The sequence below is a fragment of the Pteropus alecto genome, unplaced genomic scaffold, assembly GCF_000325575.1.
Source record: "Pteropus alecto unplaced genomic scaffold, ASM32557v1 scaffold131, whole genome shotgun sequence".
Classification (NCBI taxonomy): domain Eukaryota; kingdom Metazoa; phylum Chordata; class Mammalia; order Chiroptera; family Pteropodidae; genus Pteropus; species Pteropus alecto.
In genome coordinates, this window is record NW_006434709.1 from 16,254,128 (window position 1) to 16,273,650 (window position 19,523).

Below are 19,523 nucleotides of genomic sequence, written 5' to 3' on the forward strand. Positions count from 1 at the left end.
AGAAATCATATATACAGTCATTCTTTTATTATATTACCTTTTTAAAAAAAGTAATTATAATACACTTTGATAATAGTTCCAGGTATATAACACAGCCTTAGCATTACCCTATATTGTCCAAATTCTTCATGTTCATTTGATTTTTAAAACAATTTTTTGAAATCTACACAAACTTTGGCAAGAAACCTTAAAACATACTTTCTAGACATTCAAATCTTCCAGTTTCTATTTGGGTACCTTGGGCAAGTCACCCAACCACCATGATGAGATAACATAAGGATTATATAAGATGATGTTCATGAAAGTCCATTTAAAGTGGCAAGACTGCTCAAGTATTAGTGTATTATTTTTTATTCTTATTTCTCTTGAACATTTGGAACAAGTTACTTGAGATCTTTGTAAAACATTTTATGAAAATTACACTCGTTTTGTTTTCTGCTTTCCAATAATTGATTCTAAAGAATGAAATAATGTTTTGGATTAACTTGATATTACTGCATTATATTTAGGTGGCAAAGGATAGAAAGGTTTCTAGGAAAACCACCAACATACAAATATTAAATTAAACCATATTAAATTATTAATATTTGACCAATTTTTATCTAAAAACAGCGATTTCTTATGTTTCAACCTCAACTGTTATTGGACTAAATGATTTCAGTCTTTGGAGAAGCAGAGGGATTCTTCATGACTACCTTCCTATTGAAATGTCCTCACTGAAAAAAGATTACTAGGTAGTTGGTTCATTATAGGTAACATTTTAGTCAACTCTTGGAGACTCTTGGAAAATTTTAACATGCTATGTAATTTATTTAGGAAAAAAAATCTCCAAAACAACCAATCAATCAACCAACTAACCAGTCCAATCCCTTTAAAATGATTTTCAGTGACTTCTATAAACCTTTAAAATTACATTAACTATAAATTATAAAAATATGCAAATATCCTGAGCTTTAAACACTAAAGAAAATGAAAAAACTAAAAGTTCTGAAGAATTAAAAGATCCTTTTAATATTTTATGCATTTTTCTTTCTAGATTATTTATTAACATGTGCAAGGATTCTATTGAATTAAACCTAACATGTAATAAATTATCTTTTTTTGAAATAAAATTTTGTTTTTGTGCGTAAGAATATATATTATTGGCAGGTCAGTTTCACATTGTATGAATCATTTTCTATTTAGTATACACAAGTCTAATGTGTTAAGTTCTAAATTTAAGACTTCTTTTTACAATATGCTTTACTTAGTCATATTTTTGTGCAATGCTCCCTTAATTTAATGACAAAATATGTTTGCTTTTTCTCAGAGCTGTTAAACAGATTTGTTTTGGACCAATCTGAGAACCTAAGTATAGATGAGTAAAATCCGAAGTATTTGAAAGTTTGTGAAAAATCTCTGTAATAAAATGATTTGTGAAAAAAAAAAAGGTATAAATCTAGCATATGTAAGACAGTTCTTTCAAATGAAGGGCCATCAGTGTCCTTTAGCAGTTCACCTATTCTCCATTTTAATGTTGGAGAACTAGGACACATTGCAGAATATTCTCTGTTGGTATGGTATCACACAGACCAGAAGATGTCTCATTTATTTGTTCATAAGGACAGTCACATCTGAAAGTCAGTGACCTAACCACATAACCGTCGGAAGGGATGAAATGTTGAATAGGCAGGTAGGGGTGTTTTTAAATTTATTCTCCCAACTTCAATCCAAGAACTTTTCTGCTCTACAGTCTAAAATATAATGATTCCAAACTCTTAGAAAGGAAGCACTACTCAACTAAACCAACTTTCTTTGGAGAGCTGTGTAGCAGTGATTGAACAATTTTTACAACAATATTAAATGTACTGGTCCTTCCCTAAATCCACCTATTGAAATAAATATATAAATGTTAACTCTCAAAGTTTGGATGTAGGGAAGAATATATGCTATAAAAGCAAAGCAAAATCTTTGTAATAGTTCCTCATGAAAAGAAAATTTTAAATTGTGTACAATATAGTTTATGTGAGCCATTCAATATATATTTTAATATATTGGCTAATAACTATTAAATTCCATTAGGTCCATTGAACAACTTAAATGCTATAAGAATCTGCCATATAATTAGGCTTCCTTTCTTCTCTCCCTCCTTCCTTCCCTCCCTTCCTCCCTTAACAAAATGGAGATTTTTGCATTGAATGCCACAGACTTCTTTGTAATTAAATTGGCACTCATGTGAAGCAGAAACACAGGTAGTTTCCAGTTTATGAAAGTGCTATTCTAAAAGTTCTTTGAATATAAAAGTTGAAACTGGTATCACATTTTCCTATGGCAACAACATTGTAAGGCAAAGCAAACTTCTCAAACCACTTTACAAAAGGACTCATTAATTCTATAGTATACTTGAATCATAGTATTATACAAAAAATATAGTCAGACATTGCCCATCATGTTCCTAGGGAAATGTTTTTATAGTTTCAAGTAAGATGTCAGTAACATATCTCTGCTGCAAGTTGCTTTGGAAATACCACTCCTTTTACTCCTGAATAGTGAAGAGAGTAGGAAAAAAAAAAAAATTAGCTACTCTCTTTGGCTCTCCTCATGCCCTCGGACCAGGATTAGTAGGCTAGGTGGGGTGTCATTTAGGTGGATTTAAATTAAGTTTCAGAGGCCACTTGTTGAAAAGCATTTTGAAACTAGCCAGATTCCTGCCCAGGCTTTTTCTTTGCTGCCTTAAGCCTCCATAATGGACCTTTTTGCTTCATTTTCTGGTGAACCTCCTGTTGGTTCTGGCCAGCATTTCTCTTCCTCTTGCTGACTACTACACAAATCCACAGTCTCAATGATTTCCTCCATTCCCCAGTCCTAGAAACATTTTAGAGGTTCTCACTGCTAACACCAAAAGAAAAATAAAATAAAACAAAACTCCATCCTATGCCACCATGGGGACCAGACTGTGCTTTACTGGCATTTAATCTCCAAAATCAGAGGTAATGTCTTGGAAGGTAATGTGAGGGGCTAGAAAGGAGATGACAGAAGCTAGCAAACTCAATGTGTGTAAGAAGAAAACAGCTCCTTATTTTGCATTTCTCCTTCTGCTGGCTAGTACTGCCACCAGTTTTGCTACTATGTACCCTACCTTGGAGGGCATGGATCTGGGTTGGAGAGCCACCTACTGTAGTGGCAGTTTTAATGGAGGAGAGGGAGAGCCAAAAATATTAAGGGAGCCAGTCACAGGCAACTAGCAGAGAAGGAAGGAACCAAAGAGAAAGAAAGCTCAAGTAGCAACAAATTTTTGGCCAATTTTTAATGTAAAATATAGCACATAAGTTGATTGCTGCTTGTACATTTAGATGAACCCTTTTATATTGCTAAACTTAAAAACTGATTATATAAAAAGGAGTTATTTGTGATATTCTATTCCAGACTTTATCCACTGATTGTGATTACATTTCTGATCTTCTTTGTATTTAAACAAGCACATTCGTTTGCTTACTCATTTTTCTAGAAATATGTAATTAAGATTGTGTGCAAAAAAATATTGTCACGATAGATTAAAGTAACTGTCCTTGCATTCTTATAGGCTGGGGGCCAAAGGAAAAGTTTTGTGGAGATGCTCTTTTGAAGTAATTTAAAAACATACAATGTAACAGTCTACAGCTTCCCTTCATATCAATGCACCACCATCATTCATAGCATGATTGATATTCTGGTGCCTAATTTCCATCACCGAGAGGGAAGCATGTCTTATCTGAAAGAAAAATTAAAGTTGAGGTATATTTTTCATGGTTTTGTATTCATTCTTTTCACAATTAAAAGGGGGGAGGGAAAGACTGTGATCTTTGTAAGTGGCATGGTAATTATAGTAAAATTATTAAGAGACTCGCTTTATGTATACAGCATAATTAGGTAAACAGAATTAAGAAGCCAGGGTTTTCAGCATTCCGACAAATTTCCCCTAACTTGACAATGTCTGCAGGTAAGGCTGGATGGACTGCTTTCTATATCACATTAAAGCAAAATATACTGTTTTATCTTTATACTGTTGGCATGACAATTTCAGCACCTCTGTCTGTTGCTATTCAAAACCAAATTAGTATTTGACTGCATAAGAATCTACAGAGAAAGTAATAGTTGATGTGATAAGGAAAAAAAAAAAAAGCTATTCTTTTTAAACTGGATATTCTTTGCTTTGTCCAAAAACCAAGCAGAAAGGAAAGAGAAAAGGAAAAATACCTGAAGAATGATTGTAAACACTAGAGCCACATCCAAATTCTGAAATAATATGGGATCATCTTTAGGTTTTAAATGAACTAAAACCAACAAATGGATACCAAAGGGATAGAATAGAATGAAACAAGTAAAGAGATTTTTTTTTATCCTATCATTGAATCTGTTCCAAGCCACTTTCCTTCTTTCCTTTCCTTTTCTCCTCCTCCTCCTCCTCCTCCTCCTCCTTCTCCTTCTCCTTCTCTTCTCCTTCTGCTTCTGCTTCTTCTTCTGCTTCTTCTTCTTCTTCTGATTCTTCTTCTTCTTTCTTTCTTCTTTCTTCTTTCTTCTTTCAATCAAACGTATTTTCATCTAGCAAGGAGAGAAAAACAGTTGTAGTCCATATCTTTAGGAAAAAATATCCACCAGGGTTGCCTTTAAGCACAATTGCAAGAGAGTAGAGGGTGGCAGGTGAAGTGTGTAGGAGCTCAGAATCTGGGACACTGCATAGATTCAAGTTCTAGCTCTGCCATGCCCCTGTTTAATCACTTTGGGCACATTTTTGGGTCTGCTTCCTCAGCTGTAAGATGGAGACAATCATAGTACCTACCTCTTAGGACTGGGTGAAGATCTAATAGGATTAATGTATAACTTTAGTACTTTGATTTTTCTTTTAATCTAAATCTTCTGAAACAGACCATTTTTCTGAACTTGCTCAACTCAGAATTTATTTGCATTTGGGACATGACTTGAATTTGCATACAGAGAGTCCCATCAGTCATGGTTTGCTTAATGAATAAGAGCTCAGAAAGCTGCTAGAAAGGTGGATGGGATGAATGGCACCAACTGTGGCCCTGTGCCTTAGTTAAAAGTGAAATGAGAACTTGCTTTTAGGGGAGCAAATCAACGATCCTGATTTTATTAGCATAACTTTCTTTCCTAATATCTTTCTTAGCAATTTATAAAATTGGTGTCAAGCCTGGACCGATTTTATTTTGTTAGCTTGTTTTTCATTTTTCTTTTCCTATTAGGCTTCTATGAAGCATTTTACCAAAACTTCTTTCTGGGATTGTACTACTCACAACCATATTTGCCAGTCTTTTGCTTATAGAAATGAAATAGTGCTATAATAATCGATAGACCTTCTCGGCACTTGACTCTCTTTTAACTCCCTGAATTTAGTATACTCTACATATTAAATAATCGTGTTTAAAATAATATGGAGAATAAAATTTCAAAGGACAGTTAGTATAAAACCAAAGTGTATCTTAAATATTGAAAGAATCTAGAGTTTTGTATAACTTCCAACATAAAGCAGTTAAACAAAATTTTAATAATTGTGTCCATGTCATGCCTGAGTTGCCATTGAAAATGTAACAAATTCAGTCTAATTCCTTATTTGGTAGCTTGGAAACCAAAACCAAACAATAAATGGATATCACATACCAAATATTTCAATCACTTAAAAAAATTTCTTTTAAAATCAACTCTGGAAAACCAAATATTTTGTGTAGATATTATTGTTCATATTTACCCACTAGCTGTTTTCTATTATATATTAAGACCATATCAGTAAATATGGCTGTGGTGGTATTTCCGTCCAGCTAATATTTTTAAACAAAATCGACATTTTAAAATTCACTTTTAGTAACTTTAATCATTAAAAATTTATTTGTTGAACCTTATGAAATGATACATTTGTAGTTTTTCTCTCACGTTTCTATGTTTGCTGTTGTTTTGTTCTTTATAAACACTTTTGATCAAATGACCACTTTAAAAAAAGTTCTGCAAATTAAAGAACGAGACTAGAAATTCCAACATAGATATACTTACCATTGGAAAAATTTTCATAAGTACAGAAACCTTGGTCTCACCCCAGTCTCAAAAACAGTTTTCCCTTACATTCCCTACCTGATGCTAAACTCTGTGTCTCAAATAGTTCTTGAATTATCTAGTAGGTACTACTGATAGTTTAAATCCGTACCCTTGCATTGATTATATGTAGAAAATACATAAAAATATGCTTGTATATATATACATGCACATATGGAAATATATTTAAATATATGAAAAAATAAATTTAATTTAACCGTATGGAAATATAAAAGAAAGTTTAGCTAATACTGTCATGATCTTAATTCTATTTATAGTCACACCTGAAACTTAAGTACAAAGTGAATAAATCTCGATAAACATTTTCTGATGGACAGCTCCCAAATGGACTTGTCTTTCAGTGGTTACTTTTTCTACTTAACATTTAAAAGTTAGCATTTTAATAATTACAATAAATTATCATTCACAATAAAATATGAACACTATAAGCCAAATAAATTTTAGATTTTAATTGCATAAATTTATATTACATTTCTTTAAGAAATTAAAGTATTAGAAATACTTAAAGGCTATAATAATAAATGGATTACCTATTTGGTAGAACTGGAATATCTTTAAGTGAGATTTCATGGCTATTTGCAATGGACTTTCATCCAAGTACGAATCAGGATTTTGAAATAGGATTTTAGTTTTGTGTAAAATAAAATTTTAAAAGATTTAAAAATAATTGCCTGGGAAAAACTAGGCCAGTCACATGTAAGAATGATGTTTGCTTTACAGAGGGCAGTGAAAAACTTTTTAAAACTCCTTGCTCAGCACACGGCAATATTCCTGAAGTTAAGTATCACATTTTTAAGATGCTGCCAGTGGGAGGGAACCTGCTTCCCGTGATTTTGTTTCCCCCTTTGAATGGTAGCAATGGAGCATTTGCATGATGTGTTTGGTGCCTTGCATGAGGAAGACATGCAAAGGCAAGGTCCAGTCTGCATGCTGCTTAATGAATGTTTTTCCTTTTCTCTCCCTCCTTGTCATGTGCTTTCAGAAGACAACAATGTGGAAGGTGGGTGCTTTTTACTTTATTTTTCCAACTCTCATTTACCTTTTATTTCTTAGTATTAATAGAGTACATCTCGAATTTAGACGGTAAGTTGAACTTTTTTCTGAGCGTTTTTTGATTTCTGGATTGTGTATCACTTTTCATAAAGAACACACGTACTCTCAGCCCCATCAGTCCCAAATATATAAAACTCCTCCCACCTTAATTCCAACCCTTGATGGATTTCAGCATCCCATCTAAACCTTAGAATACATGTTACAGTGTTCTGTATAGAAAAATGATACAATCCTGCTTTTATTTTAAATGAGAAAGAACATAGTGCATGATCCTTTATTTTTTTCTTAATCAAAATGGTGTCTTTTAAAGTTGTTTAGCATTACATCATCTCAAGTTCATTGGTTTAGTTTTAAATGATTTGATTTATAAAAAGAATGAAAAATAAAGTAGTGACTATAAGCAAGAGGCATCAATTTAGATTAAAAAATAAGCCTTTGGCCAGTGGAAATGAAAGCATACAGCACTCCAACATGATGCCTGGTAAGTATATTTGTAATATTCTGTGTCTGTTAAATAAACTACAGTATTTATTCAAGTTTTTCTAAAATTATCTCAAGGAATTTTGAGAAAGGTGTACATTTTTTTTCTATAGAATCCAATAAACTAAGCATATTTCAGCATTCTTATCTTTAAAAATACTCAAATGCATTAGTTAATATGCTGCCAAACAAATCTTTTAAGGATAAATATGTGAAAAGAACTAGATAGAGCAAAGAATTGTGTAAGGGAAATTGATATTCTATCAATTTATGTAATTACAGCATTAATAGTTATTGCATGAATAATTTACTGATATGTATATGTTTGAAGAAGCATTTAACATATTTCGCTGCAATACTTTGAAATAAAGACATTCTGTAAGAATAATGTACTTTTCTACAGAATGAGAAATTTCTTAGAAAAAGACTTTCCATTGAAGGTTATAGATAAATAGCCAATAGAGTTACTGAGATTTGACGTTTCAAATAAAGAACAATTCATGGTAATACGGGTTGATCACTAGCAAAGTTAATTATATTATTTGTCATTCTTTAGGGACAGTATAGCTGCTTAGGTACTGAATATTTCTGTTCAATTATTTAATAAGTAAAGTAGATTAAAACTTCAAAAGAAATCATCAGTCATTATCTTTCCAAGTGTTGGCTCTGTATAAGGCTTTTGTTTTTCTATACTATAATTTTAATAGCACGTGGATTGCACTTGATATTACCCTGCAGGTCAGATATCTTCCAGAATCAGTCTCATTTATATTGTGCATGTAAATTGAGATTGAAAGTTTCTTTTTAAATATTTTTTCAACTTCCTTTGCATTTCTTTAATCATCCTGTAAAGTTTCATGTTTTTGTTCTTTTCTCTTTAAATCCACTTGCATTCTAAGGGGTTTTAAAACCAGCCTTATAAGCATGAGTGCCTCTCTTCTCACACACACTCATCCCATGGACAATTTTTACAAGATTTTCAGAGGCTAGGCCCTTATAAACTATTATAATAAAGTTTATTCAATCATAATTTTAACATCTGTTTGTAACTTGACTTTGGCAATATAGTCGAGCTCCCTTAAAAGTAGAAAATCTAGCATGAGGAATGTCTAGCGTGAGTTGAATGTATTCATTTTTATCCCTACTAAGGTGATAATAAATAAATATATTTATTAATATACTTGATAAATATATTAAAAACAGTTAGAGATGTCTAATATATTTAAAAAAATAGATCTGATAGATAATTCTCTGATTTAGTGTATAAAAAGTTATAAACTGTTATTAAGAAATATATATAGAATAGTTTTAAAAGTGAAATTAAATGAAAAATTATATAACTTGGACAGATAAGCCACTAAGCATATAAAATATCATGAATCACCAACAGATCATAAACTTTCCAATCTGACTGTGTGATTTTTTTTGGTTAAAATCACTTAGGAAATATCAAAAGAGGTTAGATTACAGAATCCTTAAACTCCTTTGTTAAATAATTTTCATATTGTGATTATATGATTATAATTGTATCTGCCCCACAGGGATGTTTAAATACCCCTAAACTTTGAGGAAAATAATACTGATTATTTCAGTATTGATGCAAGTGATGCATAATGTTATGTTGCTCAAATAAAATCTCAAACATATTTGAAATAACACTGGGAAATATAAATTTTATTAAAATTATATTGCTCTAATATTTTTCCATATTATCGAAATATACACTGATTGAGGAGTAGCTAATTTTTTTAATTCAGAATAAAGAACTAGGAACTATGTCTTTCAGTAAAAAGTATCTACTTGGATAGTGAAACAACCTTTTAAAAATATTAGAAATATTCTTTAAAAAAGAAATGATCTTCAACCTGAAGTTAATTGTTAAGCAAGAGATAATAAATTATTTAAATAAAGAGAATTCAGTATTTTAGAAAACTTCCTTGAAATTATTTTTCATATTTGTGTATATATTATATACTCATTTAAATTAACTCATAGCTTAGTATTGAAGTCACATTTAAATAAAATGCTGAATAATTTTGTTCTTCATGGAAAATTATTTGAGCCTATTTAAAGCTGATCCATTATTTCTTAAAAACATTCTGTAGTAAATTCTAACTTTACAACTGCATGTCTAATGATCTTTTTTTGTATTTGAACAAGCTTAGTCAACTGCTACATGTGTCAGACAAGGAGACATTTCTGCATTATCATTTCAGTGTGACTAAGGATTTTTTTAAATTTAATTTTGAAACTTCTCATTTTTTGACGAGGGGAAAAAGATCAGACCCAGCCCATATTTCAGGTATTCCTTTGGGTTTTTAAATATCTGATTTTATCACCAAAGAATGACAGGCCCTGTGGGGGCAGTGTTCAAAACAGTCTCATCAAAGGGCATGAAGGGCAGATGCAATATTTAGGGGATTGGTTGGATAAGTCATGCTCTTATGCTCTTAATTGTTCCAACTGATACAAAGAAGAAATACACAGTGCAGCATATGCCAGTGTTTAAATTGCAGTTCTATAACTCTTTGCCCCAAAGCATTCCAACCAGGGGTTGAAAGAATGCTTTTTGATTTGCCTCTGTGATACAGACATGTCTCATAGGAAAAACGATGTCTGTCACCGAACATTTTTTGTCACCGTGACAACCCTGCCTTCCCATGCTCCCTTGTTTATTGCTGACTGTGCTCTTGTTTCCCTTCAAGGTCTGGCGCACCTGATGATGGGCGACCAAGGTATGGGCTCTGTTCCTTTTCCACTCTGCTTTCAGTGTTTTCTTGTTTCATAGCTGCTTTCAAACCATCAGTGCCAAGGATGGGAAAATGCTTGCGAATTATCTGGCTGCAAATTAAATACATAACTTTTGTTCACATTTTTCCATGTGCTTCTCTCCTCTTTATTTGATGGTTTGATTTTGGTTTACTCCTTTGACTTTTATTTTTCGTTCATTCTTTGCGCTATAATATTTACAAATAAATGAGACATAAAAACTTGTAATTGAAAGTTTCCATACATTTATCAGCATATGCAGTTAAAGGTAGTTAAAGGAAAGAAGAACCATCAGAAATTAATATCTGAAAAAGGATATTCAGTTTAATCTATTGTACCAAAAAGAGTCCATTTTTCACCCATGCATGGCAGTTTGGAAACATGCAGACGTCTTTGGCTTCTGGCTTCTAGAATGCTGAGTATAGTGTTCCACAGAATCAATATTTCTTTTACCTATAGTCATTGTATATCTCTTTTTTGTGTAATTTTTAAAGCGAGCATGGGCTTTCCAGTTTCTTTGCATGTATTAATTACCTTTAAAAAAAGGCAAGTTTCTTAACATGTACTTATTGTATCTCCATTTGTTTTCAAACCCTTATTTATACTTTCTTGTCTTGTTTAATTTTCAAAGAGTAGCACAGATACATATATTCATAATTCTTATTGTTGTTTCTCTCCTCTTTATTCTCTTTGTATGGAAACCCTTTCTTCATGGAACCATTTCATCAAACCCATAGGTAAAAGTAAAGGTATTACATTATTTTATTTCTCCTTAATATCATCTGTATGAATTACAGTATGTTTAAGTTATGCAAATGTATTTAGACCTTTTTGGAATTTGTAATGGGTACTGGGAGGTAGGTATGAGTGTAATGAATATTTTATGAATTTAAGGTAAGAAAAATCCATCAAAATGTTTCATTCTGTTTTTTTCTTGCTCTTTAGAGTAATTTGTTTCATGTCAGCTGCTTATATAATTAGTGTATTTAAAAATTAGCTACAGGTTTTGGTGTCAGCTTTTGCAGTATCATTTAATGGTGGTTAAATGATGAGCATAGTCACTGTGCATATGTCATCTTCAAACATTCAACTCTGGAGCACACCTTCCCTAGCTATTCTGCATTGGGATGTAAGTCTGAGCATGTGCACATTGAAATGGTACTGCTATGGGCTCATCACCTTGTTGTCTGCTATATGTCATATATGCACACTAACTCTATGATAACCTGAAAAAGGCAGTATTGTGAAAGAGAGAAAAAAAGGAGCAAGAGAAGCCTGTTCTTTCTTCTGTGCATACACACTAACTTTGTTTTGAGAATGTTTTTGGTCCAGTATACATCTCTGCATCACTTGGTAAGTCAGGCATGTGTACTCTTTTGACAGCATCGGTGCCAAATTTAAAAGCATGTGCAATTTGCCATTTAGAATCATTCACATTGTGTTTAGTGCTTTCATTAAAAGGAATATATGGTATGCAGTGTGGCAAATATGTATACTAGCCTTTAAATTAAACATTTGAAACTGTGTGTTAGTGAATGTGTCCGTGGTCTCCAGTTTTTTGGGTTTGATTTTGGTTATTTTGAACACAAGATTGTGTTCTATCCTTGAATTCTCTGAAACTTTCTTATGCTCTGAATCTTAATCTGGCTAATTGGGTCTAAAGCTTACAGTTCTGCTCCTTTATGTTTGTGTCATCTAAGAGGGAAATTTTTCTGCTTAAAAAACAGCTGAACATGAGCCAGACAATAAATAAGAAATGATATCAAAGTTTTAAAGGCATAAAATAGAGCTTTAGAAACAAATGTGTTTGGATACTTTGAGCTAATAAAAAGAAAGTATGATATTGCAGTTTGTGTTTTGGTCAATCATTTTCAGTAATATAATTTAATCTCATTTTAAGCCTTCCAGCAACTGTGCAAATGACATTAGGCATTGGTTCTTTTGGAGATTTTATTATTTGGGATAATTCTTAAACTTTTTTTTTTTTGAGGCCAGACTAATACCCGCTTTTCTTTCTTAAGTGGGCATTTCCTACCATGTTCCTTAGTATAAGACTCAGAATGGAATAGCAGGAACTGTATTTATATTTTACTAGCTGAGTGGTTTATCTGTATGAATTTGTATATGTTCATGTATATGTCTATATGAATGAATGTTTATACACAAACTTTCTGAATATGTGCACACGCATATATATATTTATATATATTCATTATGTTGTGAATGGTAACTCTTAAAAATGATTTTCTAATTAACTAACCCTAAATAAGGAATAATTATTGTTTATACTTAGCTGATATTTGTTTCAGTGTAATTTATTTTAAGTATGACTTAATTTCATTCAGTTTTACTGTCAGTCTTAAATGTTTTCTGTTGGCATGAGTGTCAAACATATTTTTACTTCAGTTTTCATCAAATTTTATTCCTCAATCAACGTAGCACTACAGAGGATAGGAATTTGGTTTTTCCTTTATATTCTTCTTCTGTTAATATGCTTTTTGATGTTAAATGGGGAACAAAGATTTAAGATGGACTTGAATATTTTGCAAATCAAAGTGGTCCCTTTATATTTTGGTTTATTAGATGTATATAAATGAGAAATGTGTTTATGTCTTCTTTAATTGCATATTAATTAAACAAATCTGCATTCTAGAGCAAAAATATGATCTTGACTATGACATGGTATCCGCATTCAGAGTGTCAATACAATAAGGAAATAAACACATGTGGACAGGTTAGTGTAAATGACAGAATGGAAGCGCTATGAGAGCGGTAAAAAGTGATCTGCATTCATAAAGGTAAAGATAAGATGAATCAGGGTCTCCCTTAGGTAGATACGTCTGCCTTGTGCCACCTCTTGGAGAAGTCAAAAAATGTCTAGCAACTTTACGTTGTAGCTTCTTATCTCAGGTTAAAGTCTACTTATACATAAAATAAGTGTTGACCTGCTTAGTCTAAAATAACTGATTTGCATTGTAAATTCATGCCTCCTAAATCTTTCTATCACAATATAATCCTGGAGAGTTTTTCTTGACACAACTTTTCTCTTTAGAAGTAGTGAATCAAGAGCCTCTGGAATGAATATCTGTGGATTAATATTGTTCTTTTTAGAATCCAGAAGCAAAATTGGATTCAAGAACATTATTGTTGTCATTGTTATTTCTTCTGTATGAATCCTTACATATTTTCTAAATTTTAAAATGCCCAGTGATAAATGAATGCATATCATTAAAAAAAAAGAAAGAAAGAAAAGAAATAATTCATCTAAAGAGAATATTTCCTCTGATAACCTCTTCCTCCAACTCCCCAGTCTTCTCTCTAGAGGTATCACTTTGTGGTGTGTCCTTACAGAGTTGGCGTGGAGCCTTCCATATGCCCTAATTAATTTTTCTAGGTTTGGAAACTGAAAAACCCCTTATGATTTGTACATGGCAAAAACAGTTAAGTCAGCTGGAGACATGTTAAGGATCACTGCTGTGTGCTAGCAGAATTCTAATGAGTGAAATGAAAGCTTTCTCACTCTTCCCATAGGCCACTGTGCCTCATATTTTCAATTGGTCATTCTATTTCAGACTCTGGAGTCAATTATTTGGATTTGTTTTCTTGTTTTATAAATAAGGATATGTCTCTTTTAACTGGATGCAGTTAGGAATAAACTTTGTTTCAATAAATTATAGCTTTTTTTGCGATAGCTGAAGAGATTAGAGCAAACTTCACTTCTGCTGTTTGTGGCTATATGGATTCAAATGATCTTTGTGAAATTGCAGTTGCTTTTTTTTAGGCTTGAAATTTGTCAGCGGTATCGTTAGGACCATAGATAATGCTATCTTTGTTCTCCATTCTATTTAGAATTTAGGTTTGTCTATTTGTCTGGAAATTTAGTCGTTTTTTGTTTTTGTTTGTTTGTTTTCTGTGTATGTTTAACTGGTCATGTCATTCCAACAATTGCTTTATTTGTTTATATTTTACTCTAATGGTTGTCTGAGAGGAATGAGTGACCATTTAAATAAGAAAATGTTAAAGTAATTTATACTGCAAATCCAGCTATCATGGATTCAGGAGAGCAGGTTAAAAATTGTCAGTTAAATGTTGGTGCTTTGTATTTTCCTTCATAGCAATGATCATAATTGCAATTGCATATTTATATAAGTGATTATATATTTAATATCAACTTTTCCTATTAGGCTGTAAGCTCTATGAGAGCAGGAAGGTTCTATTTTTGACCATTGTATTTCTTTTTGACCATTGTATTTCCAGATATTTTTCATACTGTATCTTGAATTTTCCATTTTCATGATTTAAGTATGTGTGTGGGAATGGGTGGCATATTGGAGGAGGTAGAGGTGAAGAAGATTGTGAAGGGTTTGGAGTGGACAAAGTATGTGGTAGAAAAAGAACAGGAAACTTATTCAAATAGCTAAAAAGAATTGTTGCAACAGATTATATGGAATTCTCTGTCTCTGTCTCTAAGATTTCTGGCACTTCCTATCATTCATATCCTTTTCCAAAGTTGCAGTACATCTTTTCTGTAAGGCATCATTCTCATATCATTTTAATGTGCCTTAGCATATGTACAGCAGTGGATCTGTAAGAAAATAAAGTCAATGAATTTGTGTATTTAAGGGTTTTCAAAAATTTTAATGGGATTCACTGTCACAGTGGCAAATAATCAAATTTTATTTTTTAATTTTCACTATTCATGTGATAGCAGGTACAAGAATTTTCCTAAAATTCAGATCTGATGTAATACTACTTTATGTGGTTTCCATGAGTTCTTTATTTTAAATCTCACTGTATCAACTGTGATAATACATAAGACCTGTGTCTGGAGTTTGGATTGTAAACTTTCAAAAAAGCCAAAATTTGAGTCTTATTTTGTGATATGAGTGTATTTGCTGTTCCTTGCATTCATAAATCCTAACAGCATATTTGAAAAATAAATGTTCATTCTGCTGTTTCAAGTGGACATTTGTTTGATTATGCAAGTTTCTCATGTTACTAGAAGACCAAGGTATTACAATTGTCAAGCATATAATTACACATTTTATAAATGCCTATATTTTATTGTATTAGTGAAAATGAAGATCTTCAAATAGAATAATTTATAAAGAAAGTAAAAATAGATTTTTTTCAAAACTAACTGTGTTGATACCTAGATATAATGGACTCTACTACAACTAAATAAACAATGTCAAAGGTTATATTGTAAAGCTGTATCTGTAATGTCATACCACAACTAATATTCAATTATATTTACACTTAAGATAGACTAGATATGATTAATACTTAGAAAGGAGTAAAGCATTTAGTATTTTCATACTTTTTTTTCATTTTCAGGATTTTTGGTAGTCTTTCAACTCTAGCATTGCTATAAACTTAATTTGTCTGTTACTTCCTATCACTAACATCATGATGCATATTTGTTTTATAACTTTTGAGTACATTTGCTATAGTTTTTGATATAAAACTAATTTTGAAAATATGTTTCTCTTTAGTATGGTTTCTTAAATCATATTTCCTCCTTTGGCTTCATAATATTAAGTATTCTGCATTTTTTAGAAACATCTGTGATATTGACAGAATCTTACTGTATTGAAATGCCTGTGTTAATGCATATGCAAACTAAGAAATATTTTATTTTGGATTATCTATTATGACTTCTACTGTTGCAGTACTGGATGCTCCTCATTCATAGCCACAGAATGGGAAAAGACCAGAATTTCACTACATAAAGTTAATCCTTAAATATCTACTTCCTTGATAGGATATATATAGAAGACTATGTGACTATTTAGAAATGATATTTATTTTGCCTTTCTTCTTTAGCCTTCATGCCCATCAATTCTGGGTACAATCAACAAAAGTTACTCGAAGAGTAAATATTTATGTATTTTCTCTTGCTACGATGTAATCAATTTTGTCGTTATATTTATTACTAATAAAAGTTCCAGTTCCTATGTATCTCTGCACTCTTGACTCTGTAATGGGAAGGGTTCCACGTATTTATACATTCTGTAAATAATGATGGCATTGGATAACTGATAAACTAAACAAGGATTTTATTAGACTTGTAGTAGATTAATTCATCCTCAGAGAAGAGCATAGAAAGGACACTCGACAGTTGCCAATTTAAAGAATGAGGTAGTATAAGTATAAATTTAGATGCTTTACTGAAATAGGTCATAAATGGAAAAACACTTAAATTATAGCATGCTGGATTTTAAATGGATTTTTCCTCTACCAAAATATAATTTTATCTTATTTATACATTTAAAAATTATTTTTGTGCATCCAGATTTTTCTTAAAAAAGCATCAACAGATTTAGGCTGATAAAAGGATATTTCTTATATTTGTTGGCCAGTGATTTTAGAGAACAATATAATTTCCCAGAGTGCTTAGTTCATATAGTAAAGAAATTTGAATCTTTAGTTAGCATTATAGAATTTTGGAGTAGAGAAAAACATTACAAATCATCTAGAAAAAAACTGTTGACACTCTGAAATATAAGGCATGATAGGGGTCATTGCTTATAATAATAGGCAAAACATTATGGAAATTTTGATCTAAAATAACTGTTATGGAATAACCAACCTTAAGGAGACTTTAAAGACTTTCATCCACTTATATGCCAATAATCATGAAACAGGGTTTCACCCTCTTATTTTTACAAAATAAACTTAAAGTTAGTTCGAAGGAAAGCAACCATAGAGTATTACATAGGATGCTTTTGCTTCTCTTTTTTAAGGTTTCGTTTTTGGTGAGTAAAACTCCACCTTTTAACACGTGAGCAGTATATATCATGTGATGGCCTAGAGTACAAATAATACATAGAATTATTGGTACAATGCAGCATTAAAGGTTGATTCTACTCAGTTGAAATTATTTGGATATTTCTGTAACTCTTCACACTTTCACATTTCTCTTGCATACAATAATGAAGCTGAAATGGATTTGTCTCCCCTTTGGCTAAGTACTACTGTTTGGATTAAAATTTACGGGCTGAATGGGACAGAAAGGTAAATAATTTCTCACAGACTGGAAATACCATCCAGAGAAAACTTTGTTGTGAATTAATGTTTTGTCTTACTAATGACAGAGTGATATATGAGTTGCACTTAAACTAACCAGTTAGTCACCTGAAGACCAGATTTTCAAGGAAAAGCTAATTAGGGAGTTCACGTTTTAGATAAGTATCTTTCCTGGAAAAATAACATATACTTTAAGATACTTATGTAATTAGCTAATACCCTCACATCCTTCAAGATTTTGCTCAAATGGCACCTTCTCAAGAGACTTGTCCTAACCATCCTGTTTAAAACTATAATTTGCTCCTCTCCCGAACTCGCATACCCCAATCTAGTTTCTGTCGCATAACAATTATTTTAACATACTGAAACTGTTTTTCACTTATCTCGTTTACTGTTTATTATCTGTCTTTTTCCCACCAGAATATAAGAGGGCAGAGATTTCTGCCCTGCCTTGATGTATCTTGAGGGCCCTTAGAACAGTGGCTGGCAGGTAATCAATAATTCTGTGTAATGACTGACTGACTGATTGGCTAAACAAGTTTATAAAATTTCCTTTTAGAGCTTGCATTGGATATTATTTTTTCTTTCTCATAATATGCTGACTTTCAAATTTCTCTTTTCTTTTTTACATCAAGGTTATTCTTCCTATGAAAAACAAATAAAATCAATAAAATGAAAATTTTCTCCTTAAAGTGGGAGTGAAAAGGACTCAGACTTGACTCTTTTGATCTTTCTTTTTTCCTGCTCAATTTAGGTGGTCTCAGAGAATTTAGAAGGGATTTGAAAACCACTCCAACCACTGATGGGCATGCACATCCTTTTAATTGCTCTAATATTCAGACTTAAAGAAATATTTCTTTAAGGGAACAGTTATTTATCTCAGTACGTCTCTTTGTGTATGTAGGTAACAGGAAGAGGCTCCTGGAAGTTCAGTTTCTTAGCATGTGACTTTCGGATAGTATCTTTTGGCTGTGACTGAGAGAAAGTTTCAAAGAATGAAGTGGATCCACTGTACTTTATGTTCATGTAGTTTATCTTGTGTTTCTAACATTAAAAGAAATAGATTCAATCTTCTCAGGTCCTCCAATAGCTATATACATCCAAAGGGCCTTTGACTTTTTCCTAGTCTAGGGATAAATAATCATATGTTTAATTAAATTATTTATCATATAGTACAGGTCTCCAGCCAGCTGTCTGATGCCTTGGAACCTGTGCTGAAGAACTACAATGGTTGGAAATCTCTGAATTATAATCCAGCCACAAAAGGTAGATAAATGATTGATAGATAGATAGAAAGATAGATAGATAGATAGATAGATAGATAGATAGATAGATAGATAGATAGATAGATAGATGGATGGATGGATGGATGGATGGATGGATTGATGGATGGATGGATGGATGGATGGATGGATGGATAGATGGATAGATAGATAGATAGATGAATAAATTTTTGAAAAGCAGATCAGTGATCGCTGGGGGCTGGTGGGGAGCTTGACTGGGAAGGGGGGATGGATGGATAGATGATAGATAGGTAATGAGAATGGTTTCATTCAATCTCAGTCATTATTACTGAAATCATGTATGCTATTTTTCTTTATGTGGGGCTGTGACACTAAAATCATAGCTATTCAGAATGGATTTTTGCAAGTTTTTAACATTAAGAAATATAAACGTGGAAATAATAGTTACTCTTTTTCAGGACATGTCTTTACACATTTGAATAATATCTGCTTTATACAAAATGTGCATTCCACTAAATGCAGTTTTTCCTTTTCTGCTTGCTTTGTTTGCCTATGAATTGCCATGTGCTTCTGACCACATGATAGCGCATCCAGAATAGTAGAAGCCAAAGTAATCTCCAGTAATTATTGGTATTTACTTTTTTTATTACATAGCTCAGATATAGACCAGATAATAAGACTACTGAGATAATAGATAATTCAGGAAGTAAAAACGACTCATGTTTTATATGAAGTTTCTAAGCACTATTTCATTTTTTGGCCTGAATTACCTGGTCAACTGACCCAGTTTTTTATTTTATTTTCTGTACTTACCATTATAAGGCAATAGACGTGGAGAAAATTAAATTACTCCATTCAAGGAAACAA

The 19,523-nt window shown here is 32.0% G+C and overlaps 1 protein-coding gene across 15 annotated transcripts in view; it reads left to right on the top strand.

Moving 5' to 3' along the window:
• NRXN1 (neurexin 1) overlaps positions 1-19,523 on the top strand; it is a 1,011,597-nt gene that overhangs the window by 92,516 nt on the left and 899,558 nt on the right. For 7 of the 15 annotated variants that reach the window (XM_025045123.1, XM_025045125.1, XM_015587507.2 and 4 more), the window contains exons 3-5: positions 7,064-7,081; positions 10,320-10,349; positions 11,121-11,132. The exons of 4 other annotated variants lie outside the window; for them this stretch is intronic. In XM_025045123.1, the coding sequence (XP_024900891.1) occupies positions 7,064-7,081; positions 10,320-10,349; positions 11,121-11,132 (60 nt within the window). The remainder of the gene's footprint in view (positions 1-7,063; positions 7,082-10,319; positions 10,350-11,120; positions 11,133-19,523) is intronic. 4 more of the 15 variants (XM_025045126.1, XM_025045130.1, XM_025045124.1 and 1 more) reach the window with 3 other exon arrangements.